A 19,309-nucleotide genomic window follows, 5' to 3' on the forward strand; every position below is an offset into this window, starting at 1 on the left:
GACATAAAGGAAGCTTTCTCTTGGTTTGTGGACATTGTAGTTAAGAGAATGAAGGTGCACTATGGCCCAGAGAGGGGTCGCCCCTATTTCTCCGCAGTTCCCAAACATAGCTGGCATAGGTTTCTGTTCTTTGATCCCGAAGATCCCAGGCCACAAAGCTATGTACCCTTTCTCCTGCCAAATAAAATCCATAGACACTGCATCTTCACGATGAAGCTTGAAACCAGTCAAGCACTTTTTTTATTTAAAAAAAAAAAAAGGAAAAAAGTCTAATGGTAAAAGTATATAGCCTATACATGCTACAACTAGTTGTTCTCACCCCTCCCCTCACATCCTATATACTCGTTTATTTAATGTGTTAAAGGAAACAAAAACCACCACCGGAATGCCAATTTGCCAAGAGGGTAGAGTAAGTGTGGGGATCTCCAGCGTCATCCTATGAGCAGACACGAGGTGGTGGGCGGTGCCCACTGTTCCTGGAGGGAGGTAAGAAATGGCTTGTTACTTGGAAGCTCCCCAAAGCAGGAAATGTGGGTTGTAGTCCAGGTGGCCACAGTTTATCATCACCCCTCTAAGTGAAAGGGGTGCTAATAATAATTACACGGGCACAAAGGCATACATGGGCACACACTGGGGTAAAATGTGGACACCATCGTTGCATTAGAATTGCTTATTGCTGATGTAAGCCTGGTGGGGGCACCTTCTTTTTTACATGAATAGGACATCTGAAAGTGAAGGCTAACGGCTGTGGCACTGTGTTTGGCCTCTTTGAGGACAGAAGAGGTTGAGCCCCTCATCCCTGATTGGAACTAAGAAGGCTTACTTTGGAGTCGAGGATAGAAAACGGGAAGATGGAATGTTGAAACATGAGGAGGAGCTCGATAACTTGGCAGAATAGCACCAGAAACCAGATGCCACCCCACGGAGCTGGGCAGTACAGTCTGTAGGAAGGTGCTCTGAAGGAAGTCTATGAGCAGGCAAAGACTGTGGAGCCTCTGGTTCTAGCTCTGCAGCTCTGCCTGGGACCCTCGTGGAAACTTATTCTAGTTAGGAGCAATTCCTCCAGGCCAAGGGAGGGCGCCCTGCACCCTCAGGCCTCGATGCATGCTGCTCTACCTCTCATCAGCCCACAGTCTGACACGAGGTCATCTTTGGTCTGTGGTGAGGTATGGGTGTCTGCAGTCTACACAACAGCCCTGCAGAATGGGCCTGGACAACCCTTGGGGGATAAGACAGCCACACATGGCTCAGGCTGTTAGGTGTCCACTGTCACAGTCCAAAGAGAAGGGTACGACCTCCAAGGGGGCAGCTTAACCCAGCATGTAAGACTTGGGCACGATGAAAGGATGGGGGTCCAGCTACGAATGTTTTTGTTCTTGATGTCAAGTTGCCAGCTACTGGAAGGTAGGAGCAGTTTCTTCTTTTTCCCACTCTGTGCTGGGTACTTGGGAGAGGCGAAATAAATACCAGACTGTCCACTCCTCAGCCTAAGGTTCTTCTCAAGTCCTGGCACACTCAGCACTTGCTCTTTACATTTTCTACCTGGTAATGAAATCCTCAGTGGGCGCAAACATTTTAGGGCCAAGAACATTGCCTTAGAAATTGATTCTATGGCGTGGCCTCGTGGCAGAGGTTTACTCATAACCTGGCATGGGCTCCAGCAATCCCCCAGTAGGGAAGAGCCATTAAAAGTGGTTTAAGCTGGAGCTCAGCTCTCCCGAAGTCTCAGCTGGGACGACATACACCCACCAATGGCAAAGAAAGATTCTCAGCAGAAAATGTGAGCAAAGGCCTCTTTTATCAAGAGGTGGTCTTAGACTCAGATTTTCCAAATTTTTGGAGGTACCACAAGCTGTCCATTTGCCCTGGGATGTAAGGTAAAGTAGTCATCATAATTGTGTTAATAAGCAGGGGTGAGGGGAAGAAAAAAAAATCTCTGCCCACCTTTCGGGCTGCCATTTGGCCTGTGCAACCCACTGAAATGTGTGACCAAGGGGTGGGGGGAAGAGACACCGAAATTCACAGGGAGGGTCACTTGATTCCCTGGAAGCCCTCCGCACGTTTCCCTGCTAATGGCAGAGAGAAAGTCATGGGCACAAGGGAAAAAACAACAACAAAAAAACCAAACAAACCAAAACTCGAGATCTGAGTCCCAGCCTGACCACTATTTGGACCTTCTCCCTCTGAACCTTAATTTTCTCACTATAGATCAGGGCTGGTCCTATCCACCTCACAGGCTTGCCGTAAGGATTAAAGGAGCAAGTGTGGTCACCAGCCCGGTGCTTGGCACAGTTGTCACGATGGGCCTGGACACTTTCTAGAGCCATGACTCCAGGGGAGTTCTGCATATGTGCCATCAATTGCTCACAGAATAGTGACCACAGTCCTGGATGGGGTAAATCTAAGTCCCCAGGCAAGGACAGCTAGGAGAGTGACTGGCCACCCCGACCCACCCACTGCCTGGGGAAGTGTCTACCATTGTAGGAAAAGGAGCTGGATACAGACGTCCTCAGGCCATAGATATGACCCGAAGAGAGAACCGTGAACAGAGAGGAATGTGGCTTCAGTACCCGCAGGTCATGTCAGAATAATAATTATCATCATAGCAGAAGAGAATGGCAGATTCTTTCATTTGCAGAAAAACTTTCTGCCTAGGGGAAGGCAGGGCAAGTCTGTTCCTACCCAGCTGACCCCCCGGAGGAAGGAATGAAGCAAGAGAGAAACTCCTTCAGTGAAGTCAGCAGACAGGACTCAAAGCTCTTCCAGACAGGGATGGAGCCACACACATCCCAGTCTACTCAGGCACCTAGCACAGAGTAGACACTCACAAAATATCTGAAAATGTTGCTGAAAGGCAAAGAGCAAATCAGAAAAAAACATGTGAGTTTTGTCTTTTGAAATGTAGTCAAATCTCACATAGCTTCACAAAAGTTGTTTAAACCAAAGTGGATCAAGAACTCAGGAAAACTGCCATGGGGCCTCCTCTCAAGGGAGGGGACCCTCAAGCGGTGGCGGCCCTTCCCCACCTCCCTTCTTCGCCTGGCTGCCATCTGCCCCCAAGGCTCTGGGCACAGGGCCAAGTGGCAAGTGGGCCCTGCAAGAGGTGCCCCAGGGCCCTGCCCAAGCCTCTCTGGGGAATGGGATTTGGAGGCCGACTGGAGGAAGGGACTAAAGATGCTACAGGTGATCAGAGGAAGCTCCTTCTCATGCAGAAGCAGCCGGCGCCCACATGACAGGGGGTGGAGCTGGGACGCGGGGCAGAAGAGGGCTGTTCGAGCAAAACTTTGGCACTGCAGGTAGACACCGAGCATCCCCCCAAAAAACTGGCTTTGTGGGTCCAAAAGTATCTCGGCTGATGAACACTGTGAACTGGAGATCTCTGGGGCAGGGCAGGGCCGGGCAGGGCGGGGAGGGGCAGGGCAGGGCAGGGCAGGGCAGGGCTGCCTCAGTCGGGTAGAATGGGAAGGGGTTCTGCTCTGCTTTCTTACTCTGGGCTGGGAGCTAGAAATGCTGGGTCCTGATTTTGCTTCTGCAGTGACTTAGTCATGCCTCTCCAGGCCTCAGTTTGACAGATGACCACATCTGCCCTGGGTTTCTTCAAGGGAGAAAACAGATTTGGCGGTGCATGAAAAAAGAAAAAACATTACAAATGCTGGAGAGGCACAGGAAGCAGCTCTGCCTGGCCCTTGGTTACCTGCCTCCCTATGGGACCGCAGCATGCTATGCTCAGAGCCCTCCAGGCTGGCCCTCGAGGCCACCTCAGCTCCTGTTGCTCCATAAGCTCTATTCCCCAGGGGGCAACAGCTTAGAAGCAGGGAACAGGGCTTTGCGCCAACCACCAGGACCCTGGCATTCTCCTGTCATGGAGACGCAGCTGTTGAGTCCAGGGCAGCCTTTGGTATAGGCTGCTGTGGGCTGGAGGGATGGTGGGTGTGGGAGCAGCCACGAATGCCCCCTCACCCCCACCACAATGAAGCCACTTGGCCACCTGCTCCTGGCACTTAGCCAGCTTCTATCTCTTCCCTGCCCGGCTTGTCTTTTACAGAGGGAATGGCACAAGCACTGAAGTCAGGCAGGCCTGGGCTCAAATCCTCTTCCCTCTTCTTCCTGGCTGGTGTGTCCTTGGGCACATGGAGCCTGAGTTTCCTCATCTATAAAGGGAGGTTGTGAGGGTCAAAGCATGAATGCAAAGCGCCAAGTACAGTGTTTGGCACCCAGGAGGCACTCAGCAAAGCGGTGCTCACAAGGGCACGACTTGTGAATGGGCCTCTTATTCAAACAAACTTTGAGATTCTTGCTTTAGGTAGGCAAAAATGAAATGCTCCAAGTTGGGGTGGGAATTCTCATTGAAAGGCCCTGGAGGGACCGGAGCCTGCAGCAGGAAAGTGCAGCATACGCGGGGCTGGAACCACCCTTCAGGGATGACCATGGTCCCAAGATAGAAGGTGGGAGGCAGGGCGGCCGAGCGGACCTCCAGGCCCACTCCTGGGGGAGCCGCATCCAGTGGAACCTCAGAGGCCCACGGGCCTGAGGCTTTGGGGAAGGGGACACTTTCCCTGGGATTGGCAATGGAATACATTTCTTCAGGAGGAAGTTCCTTCTGGTGCCAGGCAATTTAGGAGGAGTGAATAAAGCCACTGGGCTTTTAGAAACATGAAGAAGTTGGAGCAAAAGTCGTCATGGACTGGGTTGGCTGCCCCTTACTGTGCCAGTCCAAGCCATGAGAGACCCTTGCTGGAGTTTCTCCAGGCGATGGGATCCAGTCCTGGAGGTCTTGGAGAGTCTTGGTCCCACTGCTGGGTGGCAATGCCATTGGCCAGGAGGAGTTCTCTTAAGGCAGGGATGCTGACATGGACAGAAAGCAAAGGCTGTGGGTTCTGAGCCTTCAGTGATGCTGTGATAAGAGGGATCAGGCCCAGGGGCGCCCGAGGTGTCCGAAACTCACTCTCCACCCATGGCGGAGGCAAGAAGTCACAGTACCCCAGAGTCTGTCTGCCTTGGAAGCTGTGTGGAGAATGATAAATTAAGAGGCGTATTAAATATGTGGGTAAAGCCAGCAAGGACCAGCGGGCCCTCTAGGCAGAAAGGGAGTCGGCTACGGCTTCTTTCTGAGATAGTTGGAAGGAATCCACCCTTCCCAGGAAGGGGCTCCGCTCAGGACCTGGCAGAACCACCAGCCACTGCTGTTCTTCTCCCGGACTTCAAACACTGTCCCTTCCTGGAAGCTGCTGGTGTCTTTGTCTCCTTCAAAGTCGGCCACGGCCACATACAAAGAGTCCTTCAGGCCGTCGGCATTGGGGACAGAGGCTGCAGCTGCTTTCTCCCTGTTTTCTCCAATCTTGCCGGTCCCCCGTGGCCCCAGGCTGCCTTTGCCTCGCGTGTCATCCTGGCCCCCCAAAGAGTTGGAGAAGAAAGGTTTGGCTTTTGGAGGGACGAGGAGAGCACGGCCTGGGGTGGGAGCTGCCCTGCTTTCGTGGCCTTCACACTGTGTACCTCTGACCTCTGGGAGGGGCCTGGATGATGAAGAGGTTTTCTTTGGGGGAGGTGGTCTCCGGGGTGGGACCACAGGTCTCTGCTGGGGAGCCTCTTGGAGAGGAACAGGCACGCTCTTAGACACAGGATCTGTGGTCTTGGCTGGCCTCGGAGGGGCTCTGCAGGAAATCTCTTTTGGGCTGAGACCATCCTGTTTGCCCGTCCTGTCTTGGGCACGGCCAGGCCCCTCTCCTGGGAGGAAGCTTCGGCTGAAGGCCACGTCTTGGCCCCCTACTGCCTGGGGGCCCTCCCCATCCAACAGGGGCTTGTCTTGGGACTTGGCAGGCCTGAGCTTACTCCTGAGGTTGCAGATGTCGACTTGGTCTTCGCCCTGAGGTGGCTCCGTTTTGGGAGAAGGAGCTGGTTTTGGCCTAACCTGAGGTCTGGACTTCAAGAAGGGATTCTGGGGAGTGGCATCTGGCTTCTCCTCCGGCAGGTCAGTTTTGGATTTGGAGATGGGCCGGAGGTTGGGCTTCTTCACTTCCTTGGCCAAGACCTTGTGGCCACACTCCAGCCCCATGTCATTTTTCAGCTGGAACAGTTTGCTTTTGTCAGGTTTGGGCTCTGGCCTCCTGCTGTCCCGGGCTGGAGGGGTGTGTTTGGCTGGCATCATCGGCAAAATCATGCCCGGAGGCTTGGGGGTGGGGACCCGGAGCTGCTCCGTCCTTTGCCGCTCCCGTTCCCGCTCCAGCAGCTCCCCCTCCGACTTGATGATGGATTCTTTCCGCGGAGGAAGGCTGGGCTTCTCCTCCACATCGGGGTCTGAGATCTCCTCGTAGCCTGCTGACGCAGACATGTCTGAAGATGCCTTCCTCAGGACATCCTTACTGCCCTTCCAGTCTTTAGACCATGGCAACCCCGAGTCCATGGCACCATGCGGTGCGTCAGGCAGGGGCCGGGAGGGGCCCGTGGCTTCGCTGCCCGTGTTGTTCTCCAGTGCTGCTGCTTCCCCCAGCCGGAGCTGGGTCACCTCATGGGGCAGGGGAGCCAGAAAGTTGGGTCTCGACGCGTTGCTGGTCTTCTTGTACTTGTCAATGAAGGTTGCCGGGGCCCACCCTTCCTTATCTTCAATCTGAATGTACCACCAGCCACTCAAGTTTTTCTCGATCACCTGCAAGGGAGGATAGAGAAGGCACTTGGGTACGATACCAGGGCCAGCAGACAGAATGGTTTGGCAGAACCCATGTGCAACTGGAGCTCTGGAAGCTGTCACTGTGTACTCAGCAGCTCCTCTGACAAGGTCTACAGGGACCACCAATGGAGATGTTACCATGTTCCAGGAATATCTTACATGAGGGTAGATTCTTGTCATATTGGACTCCCCCTAAAGCAGTCCATGAGATGTGGCCTTGGGTATAGGTACTTAATTTGAGAGTTGGTCCTAGGAAATACAAGTAAGGAAGTAGAGAGAGAAAGAAGGAAAAGGGAGAGGCCAATTATGAGCAAGTTATTGCTCGGGGCCATGGGGCTTGATCTGCCAGGGACTCTCTGAGAGACCACAAAGACAGTGCCTCAGAACGGGTCCCTCTGGGGATGCGTGCATTTATCTATTGACTCCCAGCCCCTCCCTACCCAGGGTATTAACTCCTCTCCCTTTCTGGGAAGCTGTTGGCTTGCAGGGACCTGTGTGTAGGCGCAGGTGAATTTAGGCGGATCAGAGGCACCGGCAGCGTCTGCTACAATTCTAAAGACAAGGCAGAAGTCAAAGCTACCCTTGATCCTGGCTTCTTTGGCTGAGCATCGGATGAAGAAGTTAGCTGGCATTGATAGAGGCCACAACATATGAAAGATATCTACCTTTTTTTTGAGACAGAGTCTTGCTCTGTCACCCAGGCTGAAGTGCAGTGGCATGATCTCGGCTCCCTGCAACCTCCGCCTCCCACGTTCAAGCGATTCTCATGCCTTAGTCTCCCAAGTAGCTGGGATTACAGGCATGCACCACCACACCTGGCTAATTTTTGTATTTTTGTAGTTTTAGTAGAGATGGGGTTTTACCATGTTGACTAGGCTGGTCTCGAACTCCTGGCCTCTAGCGATCTGCCTGCCTCGGCCTCCCAAATTTCTGGGATTACAGGTGTGAGCCACTGTGCCTGGCCTGAAAAATACCTATCTTTGAACACAGGAATCACACTCAGCTCAAAGAGATGCTCGTGTTTACATACAGGGGACCTGGAGCTGGTGGAGTAGAGTAGATTTTCATCTTGTCCCTACTTCCCTGTGGGATACACGCCTGTTGGATGGAATGGTGGGTGGAATCACCCATGTTAAGATCTTGTTCTCTCTGTTTTGTCCAGCACTGCGTGGCTGAATTCACACAGGTGAAAGGTGTGCTCGCTATTATGGGCTGAATTGTGTCCCCCTATCCAAATTCGTATGTTGAAGCCCTAACCCCCAATACCTCCAAATGTGACTGTACTTGGAAACAGGGCCTTTGAAGAGGTGGTTAAGGTTAAAATGGGTCATTAAGGTGGGCTGAGTTTGGATGTATGTCCCCACCCAAGTCTCATGTTGAAATGTGATCCCCAATGATGGAGGTGGGGCCTGGTGGGAGGTGTCTGGGTTATGGGGGCAGATCCCTCATGAATGGCTTGGTGTCCTTCCCATAGTTATGAGTTCCCACAAGATCTGGTTGTTTAAAAGTGTGTGGTGTCTCCTCGCCACTCTCTCTTGCTCCTGCTCTCGCTATGTGACGTGCCTACTCCTGCTTTGCCTTCGGCCATGAGTAACCCTGAGCCTCCCCAGAAGGCAAGCAGATGCTGGCACCATGCTTTCTGTACAGCATGCCCAACTATGAGTCAAGTAAACCTCTTTTCTTTATAAATTACCCAGTCTCAGGTATTTCTTTTTTTTTCTTTTTTGAGACAGAGTCTTGCTCTGTCACCCAGGCTGGAGTGCAGTGGCACTATCTCGGCTCACTGCAAGCTCCACCTCCCGGGTTCACGCCATTCTCCTGCCTCAGCCTCCCAAGTAGTTGGGACTACAGGCGCCTGCCACCATACCCGGCTAATTTTTTTTTTTTTTTTTGTATTTTTAGTAGAGATGGGGTTTCACTGTGTTAGCCAGGATGGTCTCGATCTCCTGACCTTGTGATCTGCCCGCCTCGGCCTCCCAAAGTGCTGGGATTACAGGCGTGAGTCACTGTGCCCGGCCAGGTATTTCTTTATAGCAATGCAGGAATGGCCTAATACATGGGCCCTAGTTCAATATGACTGATATCCAAATAAGAAGAGGAGATTAGAAAACACACAGGGACTGAGGGATGACCCACGTGAGAAACAGTGAGAAGGTGTCCATGTGGACACCAGGGAGAGAGGACACAGAAGAAACCAAACCTGCTGACACCTTGATCTTGAACTTCTGGCTTCCCAAACTGTGAGACAATAAACTGCAGTTGTTTAAGCCACCCAGTCTGGTATTTTGTTATGGCAGCCATCACAGATGTACACTGCAATTCCCTGGTAGGCTCTCTCTGGACTCGGAAGATCTGATGAACGCTCATGACACCCTGTGAGTTGGGAACTGTCACCTCATTTTACGCATGCAGAACAGAGCCTCAGGAGAGCTGAGGAACACACAGCGGGTCCTGGAGAAAGCCTGTCGATCGGAGGAGAGTCAAAGGCAGCGGGGTGGGCTTCAGAGTCACCTAATCTTGCCTCTCAGAAAAGAAACCCCTGGCTGGGTGTGGTGGCTCACACCTGTAATCCTAGCACTTTGGGAGGCCAAGGCAGGTGGATCACCTGGGTCAGGAGTTTGAGACCAGCCTGGCAAACATGGTGAAACCCTGCATCTACTAAAAATACAAAAAATTAGCTGGGTGTGGTGGCATGCGCCTGTAATCCCAGCTACTCGGGAGGCTGAAGCAGGAGAAACGCTTGAACCTGGGAGGCAGAAGTTGCAGTGAGCCGAGATCGTGCCATTGCACTCCAGCCTGGGCGACAGAGCAAGACTCTGTCTCGAAAAAAAAAAAAGACCCTGCTTGGAGAAGGGCTGTGTCCAGGGTGAGAAATTGCAGAAGGAGCAAAGATGGCTGTGGGCACTTTATGGACCTTCTGGGAGAGGGATGGCAGCCACAGACTCAGCGCCAGGATGCAAATGCTGGGCTCCTGGGCCTGTAGTCCTGGGTTCTAGTCTTGGCTCTGTCACTTACTGCCTGAGTGGGCTGGGGCAAGCCACGTGCCTCAGATTCCACATCACAGAAGGAAAATAATAAGAACAATTTAACACCCACTTGTAGAATTTCTGGAGCCACAAGAGCTAATGCATACAACAGCACTTGATAAATGCTGTGCACTTGGTAAATGCTCCTGTGATTAAATTAGAGTGGAGGTCACTGAGCCAGCGGGATGCACTTGACAGGCAGCACTTAATGAGTTCCACTGGAATCTCCAGGAAAGGCCACTGATAAATGTAAGCTCTTTATGTGAGGATGACCGGCATCTTATCAACACTTGATAGCGCTGGTAAAAATTACAGGCCACACTGGGCACACAAGTCATTGTCAGTACATCCGTGAATTCAACAACACTAATACTTAAGTCTGCATGTGAGGAACTGAAAATAGGGTAATCAATATTAGATGTATCGGTAAGATTTGTCAGGCTTACATTCCTTGCAAAGTATTGTGGTAGAAGTTTTGAACATGTATGTTCTGAACCATGATGAATGGGCGTTTTCGTTTACTAGAGGGAAGCCAAGAGCTACTATGAATAAAAGCAAATGCAAGATCAGAAGCCGGGTGCAGTGGCTCATGCCTGTAATCTCAGCACTTTGGGAGGCTTAGGCGGGCGGATCACTTGAAGTCAGGAGTTCGAGACTAGCCTGGCCAACATGGTGAAACCTTGTCTCTACTAAAAATACAAAAAAAAAAAAAAATTAGCTGGGCATGATGGCGGGTGCCTGTAATCCCAGCTACTTGGGAGGCTGAGGCAAGAGAATCATCTGAACCTGGGAGGCAGAGGTTGCAGTGAGTGAAGATGGTGCCATTGCACTCCAGACTGGGAAACAGAGCAAGACTCCATCAACAAAACAAAACAAAACAACAACAACAGCAACAAAAAAATCACAAGAATGAGGGGAAAGAAAAGAGCGTGGGCTTTAAAACCAGACAGCCCTGGTTTCAAATCCCAACTCCATTGCTTACTAGCTGTGTTACTAGAGGCAATTAATTTACCTAACCCCTGAGTCTCATCTATAAAACATGCTGATAGAAAAAAAAAAAAAGAAAAACCAACCAACCAACCCCATACTGCTGGTATTGACCTCTTGGGACTTCTGTGAAGATCAGTTATCAAGGAGGTAAGGTATCTGACACAGAAGAGGTGCCTATATCATCATCATCATCATCATCATCATCATCATCATCATCATCATCACACACCCTGAAGATGAATAGCCTAGACAAGTAACTTAAGGTGTTTCTGGTAGCCCTACTGCTAGAATGCTGTGGTTCCATTAATGAATTTTGAAGGCTAAGATAAAGTTGCAATGAGCCAGGAAGCAAAACTGGAGAAGAGAAAAACAGAGCATATGGATCTATCATAAGAAAACAACATCTAGCCAGGTGAGTGGCTGACGCCTGTAATCCCAGAACTTTGGGAGGCCGAGGTGGGCAGATCACCTGAGGTCAGGAGTTCGAAACCAGCCTGGCCAACATGGCAAAACCCTGTTTCTACTAAAAATACAAAAATTAGCCAGGCGTCATGGTGGGCGCCTGTAATCCCAGCTACTCGAGAGGCTGAGGCAGGAGAATCACTTGAACCTGGGAGGCGGAGGTTGAAGTGAGCTGAGATTGAGCCATTGCACTCCAGCCTGGGCAACAGAGGAGCGAGGCACTGTCTCAAAAAAAAAAAAAAAAAAAAAAAAAAAAGAAAAAAAAGGAGATGATGTCTCAGATAACCCTCACATTGTGATATACTAGGCACTCAATACATGTGTATAGAATGAATGAGTATGAAGGAGCAGATTTTTCTATAATGGATGAAAACGTAATTCAGAATTTTCCGAAATCTCATCCCTTTAGCCCTTGACTCAGATAACAGCAAAGTGAAAACATAAAAGGATGTCCTTCTAGTGAAACATCAAGATACTTCAATGCCTCTGGAAGCAGAGGCGAGAGGATGCAGAACTAGCCTCTTGACTGTAGTACACAGCAAGGCCTGGGCCAGATGTTGTGCCTGGTGGAGCTGCTGGCAAGCTGGAATAAGGGAAAAGGAAGGAGGAGGATGGAAGAAGGAAGGAGGATGGAGGAAAGGAAGGAAGGAGGGGGAGAAGGAAGGAATGAGGGAAGGAAGGAGAGAGGAAGGAGGAAGGAAGGAGACAGGGAGGGAAAGGAGGGAGGGAAGGAGGGAAGGAAGAAGGGAAGGAAAGAACAAAGGAAGGAGGGAGGAGGAAGGAAGAAGGGAGGGAAAGAAAGAAGGAGGGAAGGAGGGAAGGAAGGAGAGAAGGAAGGAGAGAGGAAGGAGGAAGGAAGGAGACAGGGAGGGAAAGGAGGGAGGGAAGGAGGGAAGGAAGAAGGGAAGGAAAGAACAAAGGAAGGAGGGAGGAGGAAGGAAGAAGGGAGGGAAAGAAAGAAGGAGGGAAGAAGGGAAGGAAGGAGGGAAGGAAGGAATGAAGGCGGGCAGGCAGCCAGGCTATAGTCCTTCCTGGAATACAGCCAGGAAGGACGGGAGGAGCCCTAGAGAGGTACGCTGGAGTGAACTGATCAGTGGTGCCCACTGCCCTGGGCCATCAGACAGTGCTCTGTGCCAGGGACCAGAGCTGTGTTCTTTAAAGGAAAGAGGATGGTGACGACAACTCTTCAGAGCCTAGAAAAGCAGCCGCCACACACAACCATAGTAGATCCGGGAGTATTTTATTTGTTGCAGAGATGAATAAATTAAACCTCGGCCTCCCAAGGTGAGGTGGGGAGGGTCTGACCAACTCTTACGCATGACAGAGTGAATTTGGTGATACCTCTGATTGGCCCACCTGCTTTTGAAAGTGTCTCAAGAACCATCTTTGCCAAACGTTTCCAACCCCTGGCCCTAGCTGCCATCCCCTTACTTACAGGTTTTCTTGCAAATATGAGAAAGAAATATCTTGAAGCTCTAACCCCAGGAGGAAAGGAAAGAGAAATGCAGGAAGAGAATCTGGGGAACAAAGTAGACAAACAGAGGGAGTGGGAAGAAAAGGAGAGAGAAGAAGCAAGAACGGAGGTGGGAGGTGATAAAGAAAGGCATACAGCCAGTTACACAAGACCACATACTGTGGGATTTCATCTATATGAAATGTCTAAAACAGGCACATCTATGGAGACAGAAAGTGGATTGGTGGCTGCCTAGGGCTGGCAGGTTGAGGGGAAATGGAGGGTGACCGTTGATGGGTAAGGAGTTTCTTTTTGTTCTGGAATTAGATACTGTGAGGGTTGTGCAACCCTGTGAATATCATAAACCACTGAATTTCACACTTCAAATTGGTAAACTGTATGGTATGTGAACTATAAAGCTGTTAATCTCCGCCCCACCTCCACCCACCCAATGAAGTAGGAGGTGACAGGGGAGAAGTAGGAGGTGATGCCTGGAATCAGGAATCACAAGTAGGCAAAGGAACACCAGGGCCACTCACCTCGACCTTCAGGCCCGCCTGGAAGCTGATGCCGTCTGGGATGGTTGTCTGGAATTCGGCGATGGTGTAATACTCTTCCTCCACTTGAGGCGGGATGGGCGGCTTCGGCAGGTTGAGGCCTCGTGGCTGGTACGATCACACACAGGGTTATCTCCAAGGCTAAGCGCACTCCTGCGACCCTGTGTCAGGGGGAGACTAAGGGCCTGGGGCATGCAATCACCCTCAAGGGGGTGCTGGGAACCTAGCTGGATTCTAAGGAACAACAGAAATAGGACCATGCAGATTGTCACTCCTCGGTGAGACCTCACTGGCCCATCAGCTTTAGGGCGATGGGAAGAAACATGGGACATTTGGGTACAATCATGAGAATTTGCAGCAAGACAATATTCTCTGAAATAAGTGGCAGTGAGGGTTGTGGAGGCAGCTTAAGTTTGTTAGTAGATCTATCTGGGTTGGAAACACTGATGGTGGGAGTGACCTTGGGCAAATCACCCCCTTCTGGAGCCTCAGTTTTCTCTCCTGCAGAGTGGGCATAACAGCGTCTGCCTGGTGGGGTTGCTTCGAGTATTAAATTAGTTAATGTTGTGAGGCACTCAGCACACCGCATGGCATGCGACAGGTGCTTGATAAATGGCAGACATTAAAAAAATACAACCCCAACAGAGCAAGACCCCGTCTCAAAAACTAATGCAAACAAATTAAAAAAAACCCCAAACCCAACAACCCATTGTTCAAAGTATTGGCTAAAAAGGTACCTAGAGAATTTTACATAATGGAGTATGAGCGCAGAATATCAGAATGGGACCACAGATGATATTTGTGTCTCATCTCAGCTTGGGCCTCAAGTCGCTTGACTTGAGAAGACTGATCTAAGACCAAGAGAAGGGCCCAGGGAGCAGAAAGCAGGTCCCGAGGCCCAACTGTCACAGGAGCACTCTGGCCCCGTGGGCAAACTGTTTCACCTGCCTGCACCTCAGTCTTTCCACCTGGGAGTGGGACTAGCATTTATATAGCCTGCTTCACAAGGCTTTCGTGTGGACAGGAAAGAGAGCATTTCTGGAAGGGCGAGGGGTGTGTGAGGGGCTAGTGGACACCCCTCACAGCCCTCAAGTCAGTGGCCACTCCCCAGTAGCAAGGGTCCACTTACAATGGTCATGTCCCGGCGAGGAGGGGGTCTCTGCCTCATCTTTGGTGATCCTATGGAGAAATGAGAGCTTATTACACCATGTGCTACAGATGAGATTCCTGAGCTGGGTGCCAGGCCGGGTCTATTTTCTCCTGCAGAAGATTGAACACAGGCGTCTGCATGCTGCTGCAACCCTCCCCGTGAGAACAGCCTGGGCAGGAAGGAGCTGCTCACGTGTGGCTCATAGTTGGCTCAGGACTCTCTCGACGTAGCTTTTCTTGGATCTTTTCTACACAGGAATGAAAGGGGATGGTGCTGGATCCTCAAGTCATGGAAATTCTCCAGAAAGGGCAAAAAGCAAAGTCTTCAGAATAACACAGAGATGGGTCCCAATCCAGCTCTGAGGCTCACAGCTGCTGGCATTGGACAGGTGATTGGATTCTCTGAGCCACAAGGCCCTCATCTGTAGAACTGGCATAATGTGTGTCACCCAGGGCAGCGGTGAGGATGAAAGGAAACATCTGTGAAGCTCTTGGCATGCGGAAGGCATGCAGTAAATGTTAACTGCCCCTGGTTTTGTGCTCTAGAACGACCCAAACGCAACAATACACAAACACACCGAACCAAACACACTTGGGCTGATGACTCAGGGGTTTATACTCTGGAGGCAGCTGCCCTGGCTCTGGGTCTCAGGGCCAGGAGGATGAGGACTTCACAGTGGTCCAAGGCTCCTGGCTAAAGGCAGAATGTTGGCCAGGTTCAGCACGGGTCCATACAGAAGGGTAGTTTGGCGTTGGGGTGTGGAGGAGACTGCTAATCCCTTAAATTCCTATTTACCTGTCTTCTATTAGAATAAATAGCAACAGAGTATTGGCCAAGACACTTAGCTGTCTATATAAAGCCTTCATTTTCCAGTCACCCTTGCAGCCAGGTATTGCCATGTGACTCGGTTCTGGCAGTGGGATGTAAGACAAAGTAGAAAGTGTGTAGCTTCTGAGCTGTGCACACAGTAGCCAGTGTGACCACTGTGAGATAGCAGAAAGAATGCAACCTGGGATAGGAAAGCAACGCCTTTTTTTTTTTTTTAAATGGAGTTTCGCTCTTGTCACCCAGGCTGGAGTGCAATGCACTGCTTTTCATTGGCTGGACTAGTAGTGAGCCGTTCTGGATCAGGTGGATGAGGGCAACAAGATAGATGCGGAGTAACAAGACTCTTGACTGCCCAGAGCTGCCATATTAACCCTGAACATATACACAGACAGTTTCGTGAAAAAGAAATACATATCTAGATTGTTTATTGGATGTGTGTATATGTGTATATTCAGTGGTGGTAGGGGGGGTGTCTTTGTTTTAGCATCTGAATCTATCTATCTATCTATCTATCTATCTATCTATCTGTCTATCTATCTATCTATCTATCTATTTTTGAGGGACAGGGTCTCGCTCTATTGCCCAGGCTGGAGTGCAGTGGAGCAATCACAGCTCACTGTAGCCTCAATCTCCTGGGTTCAAGTGATCCTCCCACCTCAGCCACCCTAGTAGCTGGGACTACAGGTGTGTGCCACCACGCACAGCTAATTAAAAAAATTTTTTTTTTGTAGATAGGGGGTCTCACTATGTTGCCCAGGCTGGTCTCAAACTCCTGGCCTCAAGTGATCCTCCAGCCTCAGCCTCCCAAAGCACTGGGATTACAGTTGTGAGCCACTGTGCCCAGCCTGAACCTATATACTAACAAAGACATTGAGGTTGCAGATGTTCATTTGCTCCTCTAGAGTTAATGGGAATACACCTATCCTTTCGGCCATGATTGACAGATTAGAATCACACAAACTCGGGGATGGCCAGAACCCCTGCCACAGCATGTGAGAAAACATGATCAGTAACTTCTCAGGGCAGCTGAGCAAAGTATGAAACTTGGTTGAGGGACTCAAGAAGTTCACTGCCACTTAAAAACAGCTGGAGAAGCCCCGCCAGGGGCAGTGGCCTCATCTCTGTGGGTAGCTGGAAGTCCTTTCTCAACAGAGTTCACCTGCCCTGCACAGCCAAGGCAGGATCATGGGCACTGTGCGTAAGTCCTGGGCACCAGTGTGCCCATGCAGACATGGTATGGTAGCCAGTGTGACCAGGCCAACAACAGTAATGAACTCTACTCTCAGGTGTGTTGGGAACATTAAATAGTAAAATATACACGAGGAAGCTTTGAAAAGCAAGATGGGAGAGGCACTGTGTTGGAGTAAAGCCCACAGGGTCATCTTCTTCCTCTGGCTTAGAAACGAGGCCACATGGAGCAGTAGAGAGCACAGCACTCCCCAGGTTCGAGTCCCCGCCCCTGCCGTCTACTAGCTGGGGCCCTTGGGCACACCCTCTTCACCCTTCAGACTCTCAATCTGTAAAACAGAAAAAGTAGTAATTCCCTCAAAGGTAGTTATGAGGAGTCAATTAGACTAATTAGAAGGTTTCTGGCATGTAGCAGGTGCTTGAAAAAGAGTAGCCAGTGTTACCACTGTGAGATAGCAGAAAGAATGCAACCTGGGATGGGAAAGCAACGCCTCCCTTTTTTTTTTTTAAAATGGAGTTTCACTCTTGTCGCCCAGGCTGGAGTGCAATGGTGCATCTCGTCTCACCGCAACCTCTGCCTCCCGGTTTCAAGCGATTCTCCTATCTCAGCCTCCCAAGTAGCTGGGATTACAGGCACCTGCCACCACGCCTGGTTAATTTTTGTATTTTTAGTAGAGACGGGGTTTCACCATGTTGGCCAGGCTGGTCTTGAACTCCTGACCTCAGGTGATCCACCCACCTCAGCCTCCCAAAGTGCTGGGATTACAGATGTGAGCCACTGTGCCCGGCCAGCAATGCCTCTTGACTCAGATTCTGCAATTCATGGGCTGAATGATCTGGAACAAGTTACCCCGGATTTTTGGGCCTCTGTTTTCTTATCTGGAGGATGGGGGAACAGCTGGGCTGCTGTGAGGATGAGGGACGACGTGAGAAGCATTGAGCACAGAGCTGGCACACAGGGGGCCCTGAGTGTCAGGAGCTTGGGCGGGTGTCACTCACTCTGCTTGGCGTCACCATCGGGCACCGGGCGGCCTTCAAACCGCCCGTCCCTCTGGCTGCTGAGCAGCTCCTTCTCCCTGCCCACCGTGTTCTGCTGCCGGGAAACACCATCCAAGTCAAGGGCAGCCGGGTGGGAGGGTGAGCCGGGGCCTGGCTTCGGGGGCAAGGGCTCCCCACTGTTCTTCTTTAGGTAGGAGGCGGGGGCCCAGCCTTCTTTGCCCTGGTACCTGTGAGGAGGAGGAAGGATGCTGTCAAACTGCTCCGCCAGGCCCAAGGGAAGAAGGCTTGCTCCTACAGGGGATCACATGACAGGTCCCAGGGAGCAGGAACGATGGGTCGTGACTGCCCAGGGCAAGAGGTTGGCACACTGTGCATTTCCTCTTGATGATGCCTAAGCCCTGAGCTTGGCATTTTCAAGGCCTTTCCAACCCAGCCTCTACTTGCCCCTCTCACAGCACCCACCACGTCCCACCCAGTCAGCAGGGCACCAGCCTGGGCTCTGTGCTTTGCTGCCTCTTCCCAGCAGCCCCAGCTCTGGGGCCAAAGCCTGGCATAGACAGATGGAGAACTGTTCACGCTGATTAACATGGAGATTAAACATGCTTTCATATGGGATTAGCAGGTTGAGGGCTGGGTCCAGGGCTTGCCAAGTGTCAGTTGGCCATCACTAAACTGCAGAGTGATTGAGACCCTGAGAGATCAGCTCAGTGTCCTCCCGAAAGGGAATTCAATGAGTGTCATCATCTCTTAATCCTCTGCAGGAGAGATTCAGTTTTTGAGATAGGGTCTCCCTGTCACCCAGGCCAGAGTGCAGTGGTTCGATCATAGCTCACTGCAGCCTTGAACTCCTGGGCTCAAGCGATTCTCCCATCTCAGTCTCCTATGTAGCTGGAATTACAGGTGCACACCACCATGCCCAGCTATTTATTATTTCTTGTAGAGACGGGGTGTTGCTATGTTGCTCAGGCTGGTCTTGAGCTCCTAGACTCAAGTGATCTTCCTGTCTCGGCCTCCCAAAGTGTTGGGATTACAGGCATGAGCCACCACGCTTGGCCAGAATTCAGTTTAATAGCAATGACCAGAGGGGCCAATCTAGACCAGGGGTGTGCTGCAGTCAGTCACACCAGCTGTGACAGCCAGTTGAGCACATCTCTCCCAATCTCTACATTTAGTGACATCACATTGATAGCTTGAAATTGACCACGGTGGCAGTATTTGCACCATGGCAACTGGCAAACACCGTAACTCAGAGTATTTTTCCTTGGAGAGCTGGTTGTTAAACATTTACCGGCACCCACAAAACAGGTGGCCAGACCTTTGGGGAAAGTTGAACAGACCCAATGGCAGGGCCGAATCTCTTGTCAAGAATTAATTTAAGAACTAAATAGCACTGGGTTTTAATGCAAAAAAAAAAGGTCTTTCTTGACTGGAAGCAAATTTAAAAGGAGGTAGAAATCTGCAGTTTAGTGTCTATCAATCTTAAAATACGCTCTGAGAGGGAATATCCTAATTAGAAAGTGCCAGGCTGTATGTAACCCACACCCTCAGTTTGACACAGTTCATTGTTTGGGGACACAGAGCCATAAGATGGGAGGCGATGTGCAGTGCTGACTGGGCTCTGGGGTGAGAAGGGAATGGGCTGAAATCCTGTCACTTTCTAGCGTCAATCAAATCTTGAGATGACTGCAGCCCTTACTGACATCCTAACTATAACCTCGGAAGAGACCTTGAGTCTAATTAAGCCACTGCTGAATTCCAGAGCCACTAAGTTTTGGGACAATTTATTATGTAGCAAGATAACATACTATTCAATATATGTTTGCTATCCTTTTTAAAAAAGTTTAAAAAAAATTAATGTCTTTAAATTTTAGAGACAGGGTCTTGTTGTGTTGCCTAGGCTGGAGTGGCACCATCATAGCTCATCACAGCCTCAAACTCTTGGGCTCGAGTGATCCTCCTGCCTCAGCCTCCTGGGTAGCTGGGACTACAGGC

The 19,309-nt window shown here is 50.7% G+C and overlaps 1 protein-coding gene across 1 annotated transcript in view; it reads right to left on the reverse strand.

Moving 5' to 3' along the window:
- Positions 1–204: 204 nt before the first annotated feature.
- The window catches only part of SH3PXD2B (SH3 and PX domains 2B), a 121,774-nt gene continuing 102,669 nt past the window's right edge, over positions 205–19,309 (reverse strand). The window contains exons 10-13 of the mRNA XM_054488693.2: positions 17,318–17,544; positions 14,282–14,331; positions 13,135–13,260; positions 205–6,643 (exon numbers count right to left, since the gene is read on the reverse strand). Coding sequence (XP_054344668.1) covers positions 5,096–6,643; positions 13,135–13,260; positions 14,282–14,331; positions 17,318–17,544 — 1,951 coding nt within the window. The 3' untranslated portion in view covers positions 205–5,095. The remainder of the gene's footprint in view (positions 6,644–13,134; positions 13,261–14,281; positions 14,332–17,317; positions 17,545–19,309) is intronic.

This window comes from Pongo pygmaeus, chromosome 4, assembly GCF_028885625.2.
Source record: "Pongo pygmaeus isolate AG05252 chromosome 4, NHGRI_mPonPyg2-v2.0_pri, whole genome shotgun sequence".
Classification (NCBI taxonomy): Eukaryota; Metazoa; Chordata; class Mammalia; order Primates; family Hominidae; genus Pongo; species Pongo pygmaeus.